The sequence below is a fragment of the Mus caroli genome, unplaced genomic scaffold (assembly GCF_978045245.1).
Source record: "Mus caroli unplaced genomic scaffold, Mus_caroli_1 scaffold_13, whole genome shotgun sequence".
Lineage (NCBI taxonomy): Eukaryota > Metazoa > Chordata > Mammalia > Rodentia > Muridae > Mus > Mus caroli.
This window is the reverse complement of record NW_028227268.1, coordinates 111,561,084-111,579,557: the sequence shown is the minus strand read 5'-3', so window position 1 is coordinate 111,579,557 and position 18,474 is coordinate 111,561,084. Positions and strand designations below refer to the sequence as shown.

Sequence of the window (18,474 nt, the reverse complement as noted above, 5' to 3'; positions counted from 1 at the left end):
TACAAGAGCAGTACATGTTCTTAATCCATGTGCCAGTTCTCCAGCCCCTGCAAATTTTAATGAACCCACAATTTTTTCAAAATTAAAAGTTAAAAATTTAATATTTATAATTAAAATGACAGTTTTCATGAGTTAACTAGGCAAGCTAAAGAGAACATTGGAAAAATATGAGTAGATCAGACTGAACTATATATTTCTTTTTTAAAGACACAAAGCATGGAAATGAGTCTATGAGGTACCTGATATTCAGTAGAAAGATGTAACTGCATGTAACCATAGCCCCAGAAAGAAAGGAGAGAGGAAACAGATTGAACAATGAGAAGAAGACAATGGGTATTTCCCAAGATTAAATTCCACCTTATTCCCATGGATTGGAAATAGAGTAAGTATAAAAACTTTGTGTCAGCCAGGCGTGGTGGTACACACCTTTAATCCCAGCACTTAAGAGGCAGAGGCAGGCGGATTTCTGAGTTCAAGGCCAGCCTGGTCTACAAAGTGAGTTCCAGGACAGCCAGGGCTATACAGAGAAACCCTGTCTCGAAAACAAAACAAAACAAAACAACAACAACAACAACAAAAAAACCCAAAACAAAAACAAAAAACAAAACAACAACAACAAAACCACTTTGTGTCATGGTAAAACTGCCCAAAAGTAAAGAGGAAAGACAAATACTGTAAGCAATTGGGAAGAAGAAAATCACTTTTCTCATTATCTCAATGCAAACAACAACACTGACAACTGACATCTCACCAGAAATCATAGAAGAAAGTCGGTGAACAGGTATATGCTTCCTCCTTAGCATTTATGCTCAGCTGTGTTTAGTGTTGATCCTCAACTTGATAGGACCTGGAATCACCTGCAAGATAGGCTTCTGGGAATGCCTGTGGGGGATTGTCTTGATTGTGCTAACTCATTGTAATTGTAGGCAAGGCCATACCCCTCAAAGGACATCTGGGCTGCCAAACGTGGAGAAACCAATCTGAACCTGAGTGTGCATGCAGTCATTACTCTTGATGCATTGCACTTGAACTGCGAGCTCAAAATATAAAACAAGCGGGGGCTTGAGAGATGGCTACATGTTTAAGAGCAATGACCATTCTCTTAGAGCTCTGGGGTTTGATTCCTACCACCCATATGAAGACTCACAACCATCTGGAACAAATGACCTTGGCCTCCAGGGACACTACAAGCAAATGATGCTGAGACCATATGAAGCAAAATGCAAAATAAAATGAAAATCTTAAAAACAAACAAACAAACAAAAAAACCTAAAAGCACCCTTCTGTCTTTAGGTCTGGAAAATGTCTTTCCAAAGTAAAAAGAAAATAAGGATGTTCTCATAGAAATAAAACTAGTAGACCACCCTGTGTATTCACTAAGATAAATTCTTAATATTTTCACATAGAAGAAAATGAGAAATATGTGTGTGTGTGTGTGTAATAAGTGAATGTTAATGAAACAGGTATTGTAGAGTTGTCTAGACTTATGTTGCTCTTGTAACATTGCAATGCCTAGTAGAATTTAAATACATGTAGATTTAAATGAAATAATCACACAAAAGGTGTTGGGGACCTGTAATAAAAAAAATAACAAGATAAAATGAGGAGAGTGGAAAAATATAAAACCGACTTTAAAAAAATCAAGTATAAGAAAAAATATACAAGAAGTGGGCCAAACAGAAAATAAATACCCAGATGGTAGATAACATTTAAAACTATGAGCAATTAGCTTGGGTGTAAATGGAGAACTTGGGTAATAATTGTTACAGTGGGTTTAAAACTAAATCTTAAAAAAAAAAAAATTAAACAGAGCAAGAGTCATGAACTGCTTACCTGGGGTGTTCTTAGACAAACATAAAGGGCTAGAGAAAAATCGAGCATTTCCTAACAGCAAGCCACCCTCATCAAGAACTGAGACTTCTGGATATTCCAGCACCATTTGTTGAAGATGTGGTCTTTTCTCCAGGGTAGGTTTTGTCTTTGTAATCTTTGCCAAAAATCAGATGGCTATGAGTACCGTCTTATCTAGCAATTTTATTCTTACTTTATACCTTCCAAAAAGATCAATTTTAAATGCACCAAAGACCTCAATGCTGTACTCAAAATATCTAGAGGGGACAATGAGAGGCACAGTTCAGGATTTAGACTCAGATGTACAGGAAACACAGCCAACAGTCGACAAGCCGAAAAGCATGAAATTAAAAAGATTCCATGCTCCACTGGAACCCGAGTGAAGGGGCAGCATAGAGAATATGAGAAAGTCCTTGCCAGCTATGCATCTGACAGAGAACTAGTGTCTAGAATATACAAGGGACTAAAAAACCCAATTCAAGAAAACACAACCTATTAAAAATGGGCTGAACACTGAACAGAGAGTTCTCAAATGAAGAAATACAAATGTCCAAGAAATATCCTTAACCACCAGGGAAATGCAAATTAAAACTACATTGGTATTTTACCTTAACCCAGTCACAATGGCCAAGATCAAGAAAACAAATGACCATAGATGCTTTTGAGGGAGTGAGAAAACAGGAACACTCACTGTTGATTGGAGTACAGACTGGTGCAGCCACCATGGAAATCAGTGTGAAGCTTACTCTAAAATCGAGGAGAATTCCCTTGTGACCTAGCTATATCATTCTAGGACATATACCCAAAGGACTGTAGCTATAGCCTATTATAGGTGCAGAGTCTTATATATACACACAGATGTATATTCATATGTGTATTCAGATGTATTCACATGTGTATTCATGTGTGTGTGTGTGTATATATATATATAGTCTTCTATATACAGAGAATATATATTTGTATATATACAAATATAATATATCGTTTTATGTATACATATATAATATATAGTCTTGTATTTAAAGAGAATATATATTCATACACACACACAGATAACTGCTCATCCATGTTCGTGGCTGCTCTATTCACAATAGCGAGGAAATAAAATAAGCTATCTATTTGCTATCACATGGACAATGAAGATGTGGTTTATACACACGATAGAATTTTATTCCACTTTAATGAAAAACAAAATTCGCAGTCAAGTGGATGCAGTCAGGTAGCTCAGACCCAGAATGACTAACACCACATTTTATCTTCCCTATGTGGACCCTAGCTGCCATCTTTAGATTTGTGTGTTTACCTTGAAGCCAGAATGGTAGAAAGGGACCTCTAAAGGAGAGAGAGAGAAATAAGGATCTTAAGAATGAGAGGATAGTAGAATACATGTGCTGTGAAGGTGGATAGAATAATGGAACAGGAAGAATTCCATGGTGGGGAGAGAAAGGGTGTGTGGTATAAAGCAGGAGCTGAGGGAGGGATGGGAGGGATAACTTGACACTGGGGAGTGGTTGGGGTTTTTTGTTTTGTTTTGTTTGTTTTTTCTTTTTTTCTTTTCGAGACAGGGTTTCTCTGTGTAGCCCTGGCTGTCCTGGAACTCACTTTGTAGACCAGGCTCTGGGGAGTGTTTTTAAAAGCCACATGGAAAGTTGCTATCCCATAAGTTTACCACCACCAATACTACTACTACTACTACTACTACTACTACTACTACTAGAAAGGTTTGGATGCAGGTATCCTACACAAGGTGTTAAGGCTACTCCTGTGAGCCCTGGGTTCCATTCCCAACACTGAAAAATAAAAGGGTTAAAAGACATTTTTTTAAACATCTTTTTCAAACCCAGATGCACACTAGACTCTTGCTATTTAATGTGCCTGGTTCTACCAGTGGTCATGCTTCCAAAATTCTACAGGAAAGGGGCCCAGAGTCCGCATTCCTAAAGCTCCCTTGGGTAATACTGTGTAGCCAGACAGAATATCCACAGAGCCACAGTCATGACACTCTAATTGCTTCAAACATGACATATTAGTCCCAGGCAGAACATACTGCTGTGGCTATGTCAGAAACATGACAATTCCCAGACTCCAGGTGCATCCCCCACTAGAATGCATATCTAGGCACAAAAGAGCCTGCATGCTATTTGGCTTGTTAGATATTTTTACCTTGGAGGGAAAATTTACTGCTTGCTCATAAGCCTCACACAAATGAACCAACCTTCTTAACATCTGCTGAGAGCAACAAACCCGGGCAGGGAAGCCTGTAGTTATTCTTTTTAAAACTATAATTTTATTCCTTGTCATTTTCATACACGTTATAACCATTCTGGTTACTCTCATACCCCATTCCCTCCTATCTCCTTTCTACCCTTGACATCTCACCTTCCTCTTTGCAAGTCTTTCTTACATTCATTTTGTTTTGTCATGTGACCCACTGATTTTGACCAGGGCTGCCTGTGTGACTATAAGTTTTGAGGCATCATTTGGAGAGGAGTATCTTAGTTACTTTTCTGTTGATGTGACCAAGACAAAGAAGGAAGAGAGTATCTGACTTCCTGTTGCAGAAGGTTAGTGTCCTAAATGGCAGGGGCTGCATGACAGCAGGCAACGGGCTTTGCAGGAGGGTCAGGAAGGTAAGAATTCACATCTTGAGTGCTGAGTGTGATGAAAAAGTGAATTGAAAATGGTGTAGGACTTTTTTTTCCCCTCAAAGCTCACTCCTAGTGAACGGCTGTACCACCATAAGCTCCCCAGATAGTGCCAACACCTAGGGACCAAGTGGTCAAATGCCTAACTAGCACTGTGGGGGGCATTTCTCATTCAAGTCACTACAAGAGAAGACAGTGACTACCTCTTCCCAGAACACACACCCCTCAAACTCTACCCTAGGCCCAGACAGGACCCAGAGGACCCCACAATGCCATCTCCATTGAGCACTGAACTTACAAAGAATGGAATCAGGCCAGCTGCCTTGTCCCGCTCCAGGGCTTCCTGAAGGGCAGAAGCTCTCATGGAAAAGTTGCCATCCGAAGGGACTGCTTTTAGCTTTATTCCACCAATTAATCCAGCTCTTTCTACAGAGGAATGTGCCTGCAACAAGAGCGAGTAGTAAGTCATGAATGGAATCTGAGTCACAGGTTCTACAGAGCACTTGCTTTGGGCTCTTGATGCCCCAAGAAGGTGGTAGAATTGATATCTTCCCCTCCTCCTTTTTTAAAGCACCCCTTTCCTGGACTTGTTTCCATTCTAGAATCTTGCTTTCCAGTATAACGAATCAAATACTGCCAGAGTGAGTATTGGTTCTACATCGATTAAGTTTTTCATTCACTTGTGTGATTTTGAATACATGTAGATTCAAGGATATAGCAATTTGCACACCAAAGGAGATTCTTTTATCTGTGTGATAAAAGAATACACTGGGTGGTGGCATCACACTCCTTTAATCTCAGCGCTTGGGAGGCAGAGGTAGGCAGATCTCTGAGTTTGAGGCCAGCTTGGTCTACAAAGTTCCAGGACATCCAGGGCTACACAGAGAAAACCCATTTCAACCCCTGACTCCACCTACCCTTCAAAAAAAAAAAAAAAAAAAAAAACCTAACAAGATAAAATAAAGAAAAAGAAACAATAGAAACAGTTGATCAATCAAAGAGTCAAGTAAATACAATAAGTGAGCTAAAAGTACTAAATTTTTATTTTCTTCTATTTGTAGGGTTTTATGAGCATTAAAATGAACTCTAAAAGTCAGTCCTCTCAAGCCACAAGCTGGACTGAGTGCTCACAGCAGGCATGATGTTTTTTATCCCTTTTGGGAAAAAAAAAAAAGTAGGCTTTGAGAATGTACATGATTTACAAAGCTAGGATTTGGCACTGGGTTGAGTCTCCCTTCCAATTTTTCCACAGTGGAGCCTTAAAGGCAGGCCACAGGGGCACTGAGCAGTTCCACGCTACAGAAATGGTTTCCAGCCAGTTGCAGAGGCTCTCAGTATGTGTATTTTATTTCTGACTAGATCTATCAAGCTCCCACGATAGACTAAGGAGTTTCTCTGCCTTGTGACCCCTAAGGAACAGCTTTTGGATTTGACCGTGATGCTAACTGTTCCTTGGATTCAGCTCTTCGGTGGAGGATGGGGGTGGGAGGTGGGGGCTGTTGGGTGTTGGGCCAATGCCCACACCAGCACACTCACCTGATCAGATGTGTAAGCAACCAGCTTTTCCATGATAGCAGCTTGTGTGAACTCTGGGGAGGCTGCCTGCAGCTGGCGGATAACTTTAGTCCGAGCAGCCAGTAGGGCCACCAAGGTGGCTTCACTGGCACTTCCCTGAATCCAAGAGAAAAAGGCCAAATGAAATTTGAAATGTTGCAAAGAAGTCCCAGTCTAAACTTTTGGAAGACATATTATTTATGTCCATAGTTTCCTTTAAAAGTTGAGCCAGAAATTGCAAAATTCACTCCTTTCTGCATCTCACATCTGCAGGGGCTGGTTTAGCTCTTGTAATTAGTTTGACATTGTTTTATCCATATTATGTCCCAGAGAGCTAACACTCTGATCCTGTAGCATATACAAGACTCTGCAGGTGTTCTCTCATGGGTTCCTTAAGCCGTCTGGGACATACTGTCTCCACTTCCATCAGAGGAAGAGACTGATCCAGGGCAACCTGCCCAATCCCTGCTCTGTGTTCCTATGCATGTGGACAGAACAATTTGTATTTGCTTATAACATAGGAATGCATTTTCCTTGACACGCAGAGGTTGACTTGGAAAGTTTCTCCCAGTCCTTAACGTAACGGGCTGAACTGTGCTCCCTCCCTCCCTGTAATCCACATACTGAATCCCTAGACCCCAGCATCTCAGAATATCCTACACTTATAGAAATAGGACCTTTTAAGCCAAACACAGTTTTACACTACATACTTGTAGTCTTAGTGCTAAGGAGGCTGAGGCTTAAGGATAACTGTGAGTTCAAGGCCAACTTGGGTATATACCGTGTACTAAGCCAGTTAGGGCTACAGTTTGAGAAGGTCTCAAAATACACATAAGAAAAGAAGGTAAGAAGCAAGAATATTAGGAAGCAGTAAGGAGGGGAGGAGAGACAAAGGGGACCTTTAAGTAATAATTAAATCTTTAAGGTGGACCCGAAACCAATCTGAATGGTGTCCTGAGAATAAGGAATTAGGCAGCAGACATGACATACATAGAGGTGAGACTTTGAGAAGGCAGAAGTGAGCAACTCAAGAGGAAACCTCAGGAAAAGCAATACTGCTGACACCTTAGTCTTGGCCTTCAGCCTTCATGGGGGACTCGGGAGCAACAAATATGCTGTTTCAGTCATTTTTGCTCTGTGCTTTGTTATGGCAGGCCTGGTGAACCAGTGCAAGAAATCCCAACGGTTTGCTTCAGCGAAGTAGAGAAGTATTGAATGCGATTCATCTTTTGAACTTGAGAGTAAAGAAATGGGTTCAGAGCCCACTGTATCACTTATCCCATGTAATTTGTAAAATAATCCTATTTTTTAATGTCTTTCATCTTCAGATGGGCCTCTGTAACATCCCACCAGATTTGCAGTGTGACTTGGGCATGGTTAAAAATGAGGCTCCGTCTGGTTTTTCTTGGTACTTCCTAGCATTTGTGCTCAGCTTCCCTGGGAGACAAATCTCAGGAGAAACCCATCAGATTTTTGCTGACTCTGAACGTTTTTAAGACATGGAGTTTTCCAGATAAATACACAGTGAATTGTGTAGAAGTGAAATTTTTTCTTATTAATATTTTGCCCCCTTCATCAATCACAATCTCCCACTTTGATTTTTCCCATCTACTGCTTTTACTGGGTTTTTTGTTTTTTGTTTTGTTTTGTTTTGAATCAAGTCCTACTCCCTGAGGAGTGGGGTGAGCTTTCAAGCTAGGTACACGTATTCCTATTTCTGTAGCTGTAATGCATGAATTCAGATAAACAGACCATGGTCTTCACTCAGCATCTGAGTGACTCACACATTTCCTTCTGGGCTGTACTTCCAAGAGTCGTCCTGCATAGTTTCAGACCAAGTTAAAGAAGGCCGACAAGACTGGCAGCCATTTCAGGAAATTCAAGTCTGTGAAAACAGATACTGCGTCTCCCACTTCCCCTGTGCATCCCATTGTTTTTCTCTCCTGGCTTGCTTATTTCAGACTCCCTGGCCACATTTTGTTTTTCAAGGTCTGTCTATTAAGAAGTAGATTGTGGCCGGGCATGGTGGCACATGCCTTTAATCCCACCACTTGGGAGGCAGAGGCAGGTGGATTTCTGAGTTCGAGGCCAGACAGGTCTATAAAGTGAGTTCCAAGACAGCCAGGGCTATACAGAGAAACCCTGTCTCGAAAAAATCAAACAACCAACCAAACAAACAAACAAACAAAAAAGTAGATTGTGGGAGCCTGGTGTGGTGGTACATGCCTTTAATCCCAGCACTCAGGAGGCGGAGGCGGAGGCGGAGGCAGAAGCATAATCTCTATGAGTTCGAGGCCTACCTGGTCTACAAAGTAAGTTCAAGACAGCCAGGGCTCTGTTTCACACAATAACCCTGTCTCAAAAAAACAAAACAAAACAAAAAGTGGATTGTGGTTGTAGTAGCACACACTTTTAATCCCTGCACTCAGAAGGGGACAGAGATGGGCTGATCTCTACGTTCGAGGCCAGACTGATCTACATAGCGAGTTCCAGAACAGCTAGGGCTATACAGTGAGACTCTGTCTGCCCTCTCTTCGGAGCCCTGGACACCTTTATTATTCTGAGTAGCTCATTATGGACTTGAAGGGCGCTCTACATATTCTGACAGAAATTTCTTTTATACCAAGAAAGTTGTGTGTGTGTGTGTGTGTGTGTGTGTGTGTGTGTGTGTGTGTGTGTGTGTGTGAAAGAGAGAGAGAGCGAGCGAGCGAGCGAGAGAGAGAGAGAGAGAGAGAGAGAGAGAGAGAGGTGAAGAGCCCACGTTGATCATTGTGCTTTGTGGCTGAGAAACTGAGAAACTTGGGGGTTGAACAGCCCCTAGCTGCACCGAGCTAAGCCCACACACTTGCTCCTTCGTTTACCTGGAACCGGTTTGCCCCCACGTCTTTGTGTGGCTCGCCAATGCCTTTGCTTCAGGCAGACAAAGGTTGCCATGGCGAGCCTGCTCTGAGGTGGGAGGGACCTTTTGGAGAGTCTATGCTCAGGGCTGCTGATGCCCTGAGCCGAAAGGTCCTTTCATCTTCTAGGTTTTACAAATGTCACCTCACACAGGGTAAGAAATTGGCAGCTTTTCTTCTACAAGAGCTTTCAAACCCAATTAAGAGACCCATTTTGCAGGTCTCATTTGTCCGGCCTCACAATGATGGTGTGCCGTTGGGCTCAGACACCCACTGCTGCGCGGATGCTAAGCTGTGATTACAGCTCTGAGGGGATCGATAAGGCAGGCTGCCTCGCGGGCTGTCACTGGGCTCAGTGCTCTTTAAGGCCTCACAAATTACAGTCAATCAGCCTCATGAGCTGAAAAGGGCCAGCCAGCTCCCTGCAGTAAACACAAGGAAGTCTGCTTTCTACCAACCCAAACTAAGTGGGTTGAGCTCACCAGGGCTTTGTTGAAGCCTGAGCTGAGAGATGCCAGAATTAGTCCTAACCTAAGGCTGGGACTTCTCAAAATGAGATTGTCTTTTCTGAAAAGATGGTTTAACCCAATGGTAGTATTCAAAACTCCAGACTCTATCCCACGCAGAGAGCCTGGGCAAGCTGGTGATAATACTTAACACCATCTTTACACACTGCCTTTAGTTTCTGCCACTGAACTTGTCTGAGCCTCAATTTCTTTGCTATGAAAACTAAGGTTGATAATGCAACCAATCCACATAAGTATTTTGAGGATGAAAAATCCATTATAAAAAGCACAATAAATAGGCTAAAACACAGTCAGTTTTGTAATAGTTATTCAATAAATTCTTTTACTTGTAAAATTCTTTGAGAAGTACCAAACTAGAAGATTCATCTTTGGATATAAAGACTCAAAAACGAAATTGTTTTCACCGTATGACAAATGGCCCAGAAGTCTGTGGTGCTATTCTGGTCTTGGTGGCGCACTTATGTGCCATGGGGAGGAAGCTGATGGTCTTGGAGGACAGTTGCCTCTCGTCCTAAAGGCTGTCCTCTGAAATCTTACTCACAGGACTGAAAAGTGTAATATGGCATGAATATTTAATGTGTTATTTACATAAATTGTGATACATCATAAAAATTGTACAGTAATAATATTCTCAAAAAAATATTTGGACAAGATGGGGCAGGGGAGGACCAACTCAGAGTAACAAGAAGTGTGAGGGAGGGCGCTGGAGAAAGAAGGTAGATAAAAATAAAATATTTGTGAAAACCATTTCACAACATGTGTGTGAAAGTGCTATAGTGAAGCCCGTTGCTTTGTTTACTAACTGAAAAAAAAAATAAATTAAGAAAAAGTTTAAAACAGCCGAGGGCCAGTGAGATGGCTGAATAGGAAGAGAGATGATCCTTCAAGTCTGGTGAGCCACAAGAAGGTATAAAGAAAGAACTCACTTCATAAAGTGATCTCCCTGTGAGAGTCATGGCATGAGTATCCGTGCACACCTACCGTGTACACACACAACAGTAATAGTAGTAAGAAATTGAAGTATTTAAACAGTGAAAATATAAGAAAACATTGTGTATATGTATTGAATCATCTCAATTTATGTAACCACACATACAGAGATACTGGACTAAGACTAGAGAGAATTATGCTCTAAAATAGTTACTGCATTTTCCCATTTTACAGTGAGTGCCCATTATCCATAAATACAGAGGGCACAATCATTTTTAAAAGTAAGAAAGTGTAATCAAAATTGACATGGGAGATAGTAAATTGGCAATGTGGAAAATTACAGTGATACACAGAAAATCATGAGCAATTCTCCAAAAATATAGAGGAGAAAATGACCAAAAAGAGGGGGGAAAAAGAAGCTATTCAGAGAGAGAGAGAGAGAGCTTAGAGAGAGAGAGAGAGAGAGAGAGAGCTTAGAGAGAGAGCTTAAGAAAATGGTACTGAGTCTATGGAAACTCAAGCCCCTGAAAAGGGTTGAAATGGCCTCCTCACTAACATAGAGGAAATAAAAGAGGAAATATCCCAAGGTAGATAGAAAGCTATGTTGTTCATGAGGTAGCAGGGTTTACCAAAGCTAAAATCTCAGCCAAGATGTGGAGTTATGGTAAAAAATCTGCTCTAGAGTCAGGCCTACTCTGAAGAGTGAGATACTTGCCCAGAAATAAATAAACCATAATTCTGGGCCATGCCTCTGCAGACAGATCTGCTGGATTCTGTATCCCTGAATGGCTGCAGACTCTCTGGACACTTTGACTTGATTGTCCTTGTTAAGGATGATAAGCATGCCCCTGAAAAATCAGGATTCCAGTGTCAACACCTGGAAAGCCACCAGCGCTTCACCTAGAAGAAACATCTCTGACTGTGTATTTTGGGGACGTGTGTTGCAGCCCCTTTTCAACCCAGAACAGCATCTGTGCCATGCCTTTTTGTAACATTACCCAAGGAAGTTTTGAGAAGAAAAAAGAAGTTCTCTGAAATTATACTGGGATTTCCCGAGAACATTCCAGCTGTCATTTTTAGAAGTCTGGTTCATAGTATCCATTCATACTCCAGTTATGGTACAGCATATGAATACACTTACTCACTACATACATATGTGTGTGTGTATTCGTATATTATAGTATAAAATAATCCATATGGTAATATTTATTTATTTAATAGGATCTCATGTGGCCTAACCCTAACCCTAACCCTATAACCCTGGTGCATGCTTATCGTTCCAGGGGCATGCTTGTCGTCCTTAACAAGGACAATCAAGTCAGAGTGTCCAGAGAGAGTCTGTAGCCATTCAGGGATATAGAAGCCAGCAGATCCGTCTTCAGAGGCATGGCCCAGAATTATTTGGCGTGAATTCACCAAGGACGGCCATGAACTCCTGATCCTCCTGCTTCCTGCTCTCAACTGTTGGTATTGCAGGTGAGCCTCAGCCTACCTAACCTAGTAGTTCATTCTTACCAGCTCCCTACTTACAGTGACCTAGTTATGACAAAGGGACATATTCAAAGACTTTAAAAAAGAATGGTTTGAGCCACAGGGACTGCTGGCTTGCCCACTCTAACGCATTAGAATGAACAAGATGTACATTCTCAGGCCCACTGGAGCACTGCTGAGCTTGGCTCTCTAGGGGCAGAGGTTAGGAAGCCATTGAGAAGCTCCTCTCAGGGAGCTTCTGCAGACTACATGCAGCACAAGCTGCATCTCCCATCACCAAGATGCCAGGCCTCTTTCCCAGACCGAGACTGTTTACCTTTCAGGGGAAAGGGGACTTTGCTAATGTGATTACATTAAGAACCTTGACTTGGAAAGATTACCTTGGATTATCAGAGTGGACCCAATCCTATCACATGGGTCCTTAAAAGTGGAGACCCGATTTCACATCTGTAGTCAGAACATGACAGTGAGAGAAAGGTCAGCGAGATGGAATGCAGCTGCTTTGGGAGGTGGAGATGGGAGTTGCAGGCCAAGGAATTCCAGAAGGCTTTAGAAAACTTGAGGAGGTGGGGGAAATGGATTTTCCCCTTGGGCTTTTAAGATGACAGTCTTGATTTTAGTTCACTAAAACCGAGGCCAGACTTTCAGAACCATAGGATAAGAAATGTATTTAAAGCCACTAGGTTGCATGTAGCACCCTTAAGAAAGAGACCATACATTGGAGGTTAAAATACATGGGAAGTTAGAACAAATAGTCCCAGGACTACAAACCAAGGGCCTTGCTTTCTAGTTTACTTTGTCCATAGCAGACATGTGATCTTCCACAAAGGCATTCTTTTGTCAGCCTCAGTCCTCTCATCTGTAAAGTATGTGGAGCCATCGCTGCTTATCAGAGCTTCTGAGAAAACTATATGTTACACACACACACAAATTTCTTGATTCTAAGGTTAGTAATACTTTCTCAGTGTTACAACCATGAACTTGACATGAGAAAAACAACATAAGGAGGGCTGCTGAGTTAATGGAGTTCACTGTCCGTGTTACAAAATGTTTTGTAAAGATTCACGTTTGCCAGGGCATGATGGGACATTCTTTTAATCCCAGCATTTGGGAGGCAGAGCAGGTGGACCTCAGAGCTCAAGGCCAGCCTGCTCCACATAGTGAGTTCCAGGCCAGGACTACATAGTCAGACCTTGTCTTAAAAAAAAAAAAAAGGCATAAATTCCAATCATTCACTCTGAAGATCCTGGTGGAATGGAAAATTCACCACGGCTGTCATTTGCATCTGTTGTGTGTCCTCTTGTAAGCTCTACAGTTGTTCGTGATGAATACAGAGAATGAATTAAATGTATGCATAGACATAGCAGAAGCCTTAGGTAAGCTGTTGGCAAACAGACAAATAACACATACAGCCAAGTAGCACATACAGCCATTGAAGCATGGCCACAGCTGTCACTTGTGGTAAAGATAGGAGTCGGTGGTGGCAGCAAGACCTTAGATTCTAGAAGACACAGACACAAGGTCTGTAACTCCCAAGCTAGAAGCTGAGTTACCAGTATGCTAGTTGTTTTGAGCCTCAGTTTCCTTGATTGTCAAATGGAGTGTGTAATTCACAGTGAGAAGTCAGTGTGTCTGGAAAGTGCCTAGACATGGAGGTCAGCAATGGGTACCCCAACATCTGCCTATGCTTTAGCCACTGTTCTATCTACCAGAAGGGCCAGTGGAGATGAGTGCTCGTGGGCACAGCACCAGGATCTAAATCCAGATTCCATCAACTCCAAGAACATACTTTCCCAGCTTTCCTGTTCTCTGGAAGAAACCAAAAGGCACGGCCAAAAGCAACGTGGGCCCCGCTTTCTGTTTGCAGCTGTGGTCCTTTGTGGAGCCCATACTCCCAAAAGTCTGCCTTCCCGCTTTCCCCGCCTTACCTGGATCACTCCTCCCCCTTCCCCAGCTCTTCCAGCCAAAAAGGCCTCTGGCAGCTCCAGCATCTTCCCCAGCCAATCCATCATCACTGTCTCCAGTTCTGTGCACGCTGGGCTTGCAGCCTGCAGTGGGGGTTGGGGGAGAAAGTGAGCAGCTAAGCCACAGGGCAGCTGGCCTCTGCACAAAGGAGTGACACAGGAAAGCATTGTTTCTTTGGTGGTTTTTATTTGATCAATTTAACAAAAAGTTCACATTTTTGCCCCCCAAATCCACCCTTGGTGGGGAATTAATCCCTTGGTTTCTGGGATTTGAGTGTGTCTCCCACATTCATATGTTGAAACCTGAACCCACGATGAGAATATTAAGAGGTGGGGGAGTTTACGGGTCAGCCAGCCTGTGTGGCTCCTTGCTCGTGAACTGATGGAAAGTGGGTCGTCTCAGGAGTGGATTAGATGGAAACAAGGAAGTTCACTCCAAGAACAGAAGTTCTTGTCTGTTTCACGCATGCCTGCTGCCCGCTGCACATTCTCTGCTGCGATCACACAGCAGGCCTTGCTGCCAGATGCCAGTAGCATGTTCTTCACACCCTCGAGTAGACTTCTAATGTTTATAAAGGATTCAGGCTACAGCATTTTGTTCTCCCCCAGAAAATGGATTGAGACAATGCTATGTTCTCATTTCCCAGAGATCCCAGGGCGCCTCAGGGGTTGGCTCTGCCAGGAGGCCTGGAAGCAGAGCCTGGGCCTGACAGCACTGACAGAGCTTTACAAGGAGGACATTTCTCTCTCTTCCTCATCTCCTTCCAGATGAGATCCATCAGGGATCCATGAGGGTAGACCTCTATGGGCCCCTTTTGAGTGACCTCACCAATTGTATCATCTCCCCATGACAGGTCACAGGGTATAAGCTGAGAACATCATCCTCCCCAGCCCACCACATACACAGCCATGGTTCTTTTAGAGCTAATGCTGAAACAGCAGCCCAGTTCCTGAGGAGTTCAGGGTCAATGCCTGGCTAAAACCCAAATTTAAACTCCTTCAATCTCAGGTGGGCCTCAAATGCCTGAACTCAGTCTCAGATATAGCTTCTTTCATTCATCCAGATTGGTGTAAGGGCTTGATCATAGAACAGAACAATATAAAAAGGTCTACTAGAAGACCCTCCTCCATGGCCACGAGCAAATTTTAGAGGGCAGGATGGAGCCAAGAAAACAGGGACTGACTACTTTCTTCTGCTGGGCAACATCAGACAATCATCAGACTACTCATCTCATGTAGTCTTTTAATTCCCCAGTGACTTGGTATCTGGCCTCTCTCCTCTCGTTGCACACAGAAAGTAGCTAGCTGGGAACTCTCAAGTCCAGGCAAAAGTGACTTGAGCCTCCATTTTCATTTGAGTCTTTACTTAAGGGGCACAACATGGTGACCATAGTGCTCTTGTGCATTCTGGAATTATGACAAGAGGAACTGAGGACTTTCTCCCTGCTGGTCAGATGGTTATCCCCATCCTGGTGGGTTCTACTGCAGCCAAGCTAATGCTAATTCCCAGGATAGGAGCCAACATTCCATGGTATGAACCACAGCTATCAAGCAACACAATCTCTGTGTCAGGCTCTTCCTCAACCAAGACCATCCTAGAAAAGCAGATAAGTCAGAGGTTGATTTTGGGTCTCCAGACAAATATATGCAGTGGCTTTTGGAGCAGCAGAATGCCACCAGTGAAACCTGCCACAACAACATTTAATGAAAGAAAAGGGTACACTCATCCTAGGCTTGGTCTATAGAAGAAGGCCCCAAGTGCAATGGGAACAGTTCAGCAAGAAGGCCATCTCAGCTCTTCCCATGAGCTGTGACTCCCACTAGCTCAGCCCCTCAGGTTCCCAGCTGGAAGAAAATCAGGTGCCATGTGGTAAAGCAGTCAGCTCAGCTGGGCCCTGATGGCTGCTGAGAATTCATAAGCACAAGAATCCAAGGCACAAATATTGGAGACACTCACTCTCTATCTAGAGAGCCCAAGACATTTCTAGGCTTTGAGGAACTCTTCATGGAGTGAGCAGGCCCAGAACCTGAGAGCCAATGACATCTGCTTCAAATCTTGCCTGAAGCACACAGCTGGGACACAGAGCTCTGGGAAACCTAGGCCAGATGCCTTCAGAGTAGGGAACTTTCTAAGTCTTTACTCCATGTAGAAGAGGACCTCACACAGGGAGGGGTGAGTAGCCTGTAGGCAGGCATGGGTCTATTTTTAGCACTTTTGCTCTGCCTCCTTGCCCATCAGATAGGCTGGACAGTAGGCTGGTGGGAGGCAGATGAATGAGTCAAGGGTAGGAACCGTCTCCAAAGTCAGAGTGCATAGCAATCTTCTGGTCTTGGGGGAATGGAAGCTTCAGAACCTTGAACTGGGATTTTGATTCAAATCAAGTGGTTATTAAAAAACAAAAAAACAAAAAAAACAAAAAAACCAAACAGAAACCAAAAAACAGTACTATGCCGAATCCTCTCCTCTTCTCTTCTCTTCTCTTCTCTTCTCTTCTCTTCTCTTCTCTTCTCTTCTCTTCTCTTCTCTTCTCTTCTCTTCTCTTCTCTTCTCTTCTCTTCTCTTCTCTTCTCTTCTCTTCTCTCTTCTCTTCCTTCTCTTCTCTTCTTTCCCTTTTCTCCTCTCCCCTTCCCCCTTCTCCTCCATTCCTTTCCTCTCTCCTTGCTTCTTCTCTTTTCCTCCCCTCCTTTCCTCCCTCTCCCCTCTATCTTTCTCCTTCTCCTTCCTCCCTCTCCCATATTCCACTCAGAATTTCTCTTCCCTTAGAAACTTCCTCCCTGGGACCCAGGCTCTGCTTTCTGCAAAGTAGCCCTGCTACCTACAGGTGACAGAGCCACCTGTTTCTGTCCTGTGTGCAAAGGGCTCACCTCCTCATGCAAGAATAGATCCCACCAGTGTCTTGGAGATACTCACCCAGGAGAAACCAATGCAGCCAATAGCACCGCACAGCATGTCTGCAAGCATAGCCGGGTATGAGCTAGCCGTGGGGAAGTAAGCGAAGAAATAGGGACTGTGCCAGTGTGTTACCTGTGGGGAGGAGGAAAGTGGTGAATTCCTCAAGGTGCCTGTAGACGGCAACTTGGGCAGAGTTTCTCAAGTTCAATCATCCTATACTTTCTGTCTGAATTTCACCCCATTATCATTACAGTAAACAGACTTCCTGTTTGTGCTTCAATCCTTGCTAGTCAAGAAGGAAATGCTGTCTTCAGAAGATAATATAGGAATTATTATATTTGTTTCATAACACGTGAAGTCTCTAGGTAGGAACGACAGCAATACCTCTTTGGGTTCTTCCTGGGTTCTCTGGACAGGGAAAGCAGTGCACCAGACAACCGAGATCCTAGTGCAAAAAGCTTGGTTTTCTCAAAACTGCCCTAACAAATTCAGTTGCTTTTGTCTATTTTGGTTTTTTTTAATACCCAATTTTTAAAAACAATTTTTTTTTTGGTATTGTCCCTTTCCACTGTCTTGTACAATCTGGTCCATCCAACAATCAGTTCCTTTAAGAAGAGCTGTTGCTACCTCGGTTTCTCATAATAGCCACAATCTCCCTTGCTTCCTCTAGCACAGAAGAGGAAAACAACCTACTCCGTGCCAACCCTGACTTAGGTACAGTGGAAAAGCTCAGACTGACAGGGAAAAGAGCCTCATAGGTAGTGATCTTTGGAATCCCTGGGATGGTGGGAACCAGGACAGTGGTGAGGACACACAGACCAGAACTGGCTGCATGAGCAGTCTTTCCCTTGCAATGTGTATGTTGAAACAACATCTCCAGCCCCAAATGGCAGTATTAGGAGCCAGGGCTTTGGCAAGGTACGTAGATCATGAGAGTGGGGCTTTGTGATGGGATTTGGGCTTGTATAAGGAGATATGAGACTGATCATAGACTAACAATTCCAGAATTTATGGAGGGCACGGACTGTATCCATTTGGAAAGTTTGAACACAAATCCCACCCCACCACCGAATTTCATTAAATAAAAAATTCCACTTTTGAAAGATTGAAAGTTGATCTTCTGTGTGGTGGTTTGAGCAGGCTAAGGAAATATTTCTCTCTGAAAAGTTCAGAATGCTTGCTTATATGGTTCTGTCAAAAGATTCTGGAAAAATGGGCCACTCCTGATTTCCCCAAACCAGAAGCTATGTTTCTTTCTGCATCACTAGCTAGGTGAGACTATTTCTGACTTTTCTCTTCCAGATTCTAGTCAAATAAATGTTTCTTTTTCAGTGATTATAAGACAAAACTCTGAGGGTTTTAACATCTCTGAAATCAGGATATATTTTCCAGTGTAAGGAACATTCACTCAGAAACTCTCCTCTGTACAAAGTACAAATTTCTGTGATGAGGCACAGTCTTAGGCTGGTATATATATATATATATATATACATATATATATATATATATATATATACAATTTTTTTTAAGGATATGCCTGTCCTGGGGAAGAGATTTCACAAAGTGAACTGCGGGCAGAGACGGAAAAGAGGCATTCGTTCTTCACCAGAGTACGAGGAAAGATGATCCCTCAGAACAGGAGGGGCCTAGATCCTGTCATTATAGAAGCTGGGAGCTCAAATCACTCCATGTAAACATTCAAGTAAAGATGAAAGTAGGGGT

The 18,474-nt window shown here is 42.9% G+C and overlaps 1 protein-coding gene across 2 annotated transcripts in view; it reads right to left on the bottom strand.

The window, feature by feature from the left end:
• Ddc (dopa decarboxylase) overlaps nt 1-18,474 on the bottom strand; it is an 83,787-nt gene that overhangs the window by 44,745 nt on the left and 20,568 nt on the right. For both annotated transcript variants that reach the window (XM_021177576.2, XM_029483720.2), the window contains exons 3-6: nt 16,771-16,884; nt 13,824-13,943; nt 6,033-6,167; nt 4,795-4,938 (exon numbers count right to left, since the gene is read on the bottom strand). In XM_021177576.2, coding sequence (XP_021033235.1) covers nt 4,795-4,938; nt 6,033-6,167; nt 13,824-13,943; nt 16,771-16,884 — 513 coding nt within the window. The remainder of the gene's footprint in view (nt 1-4,794; nt 4,939-6,032; nt 6,168-13,823; nt 13,944-16,770; nt 16,885-18,474) is intronic.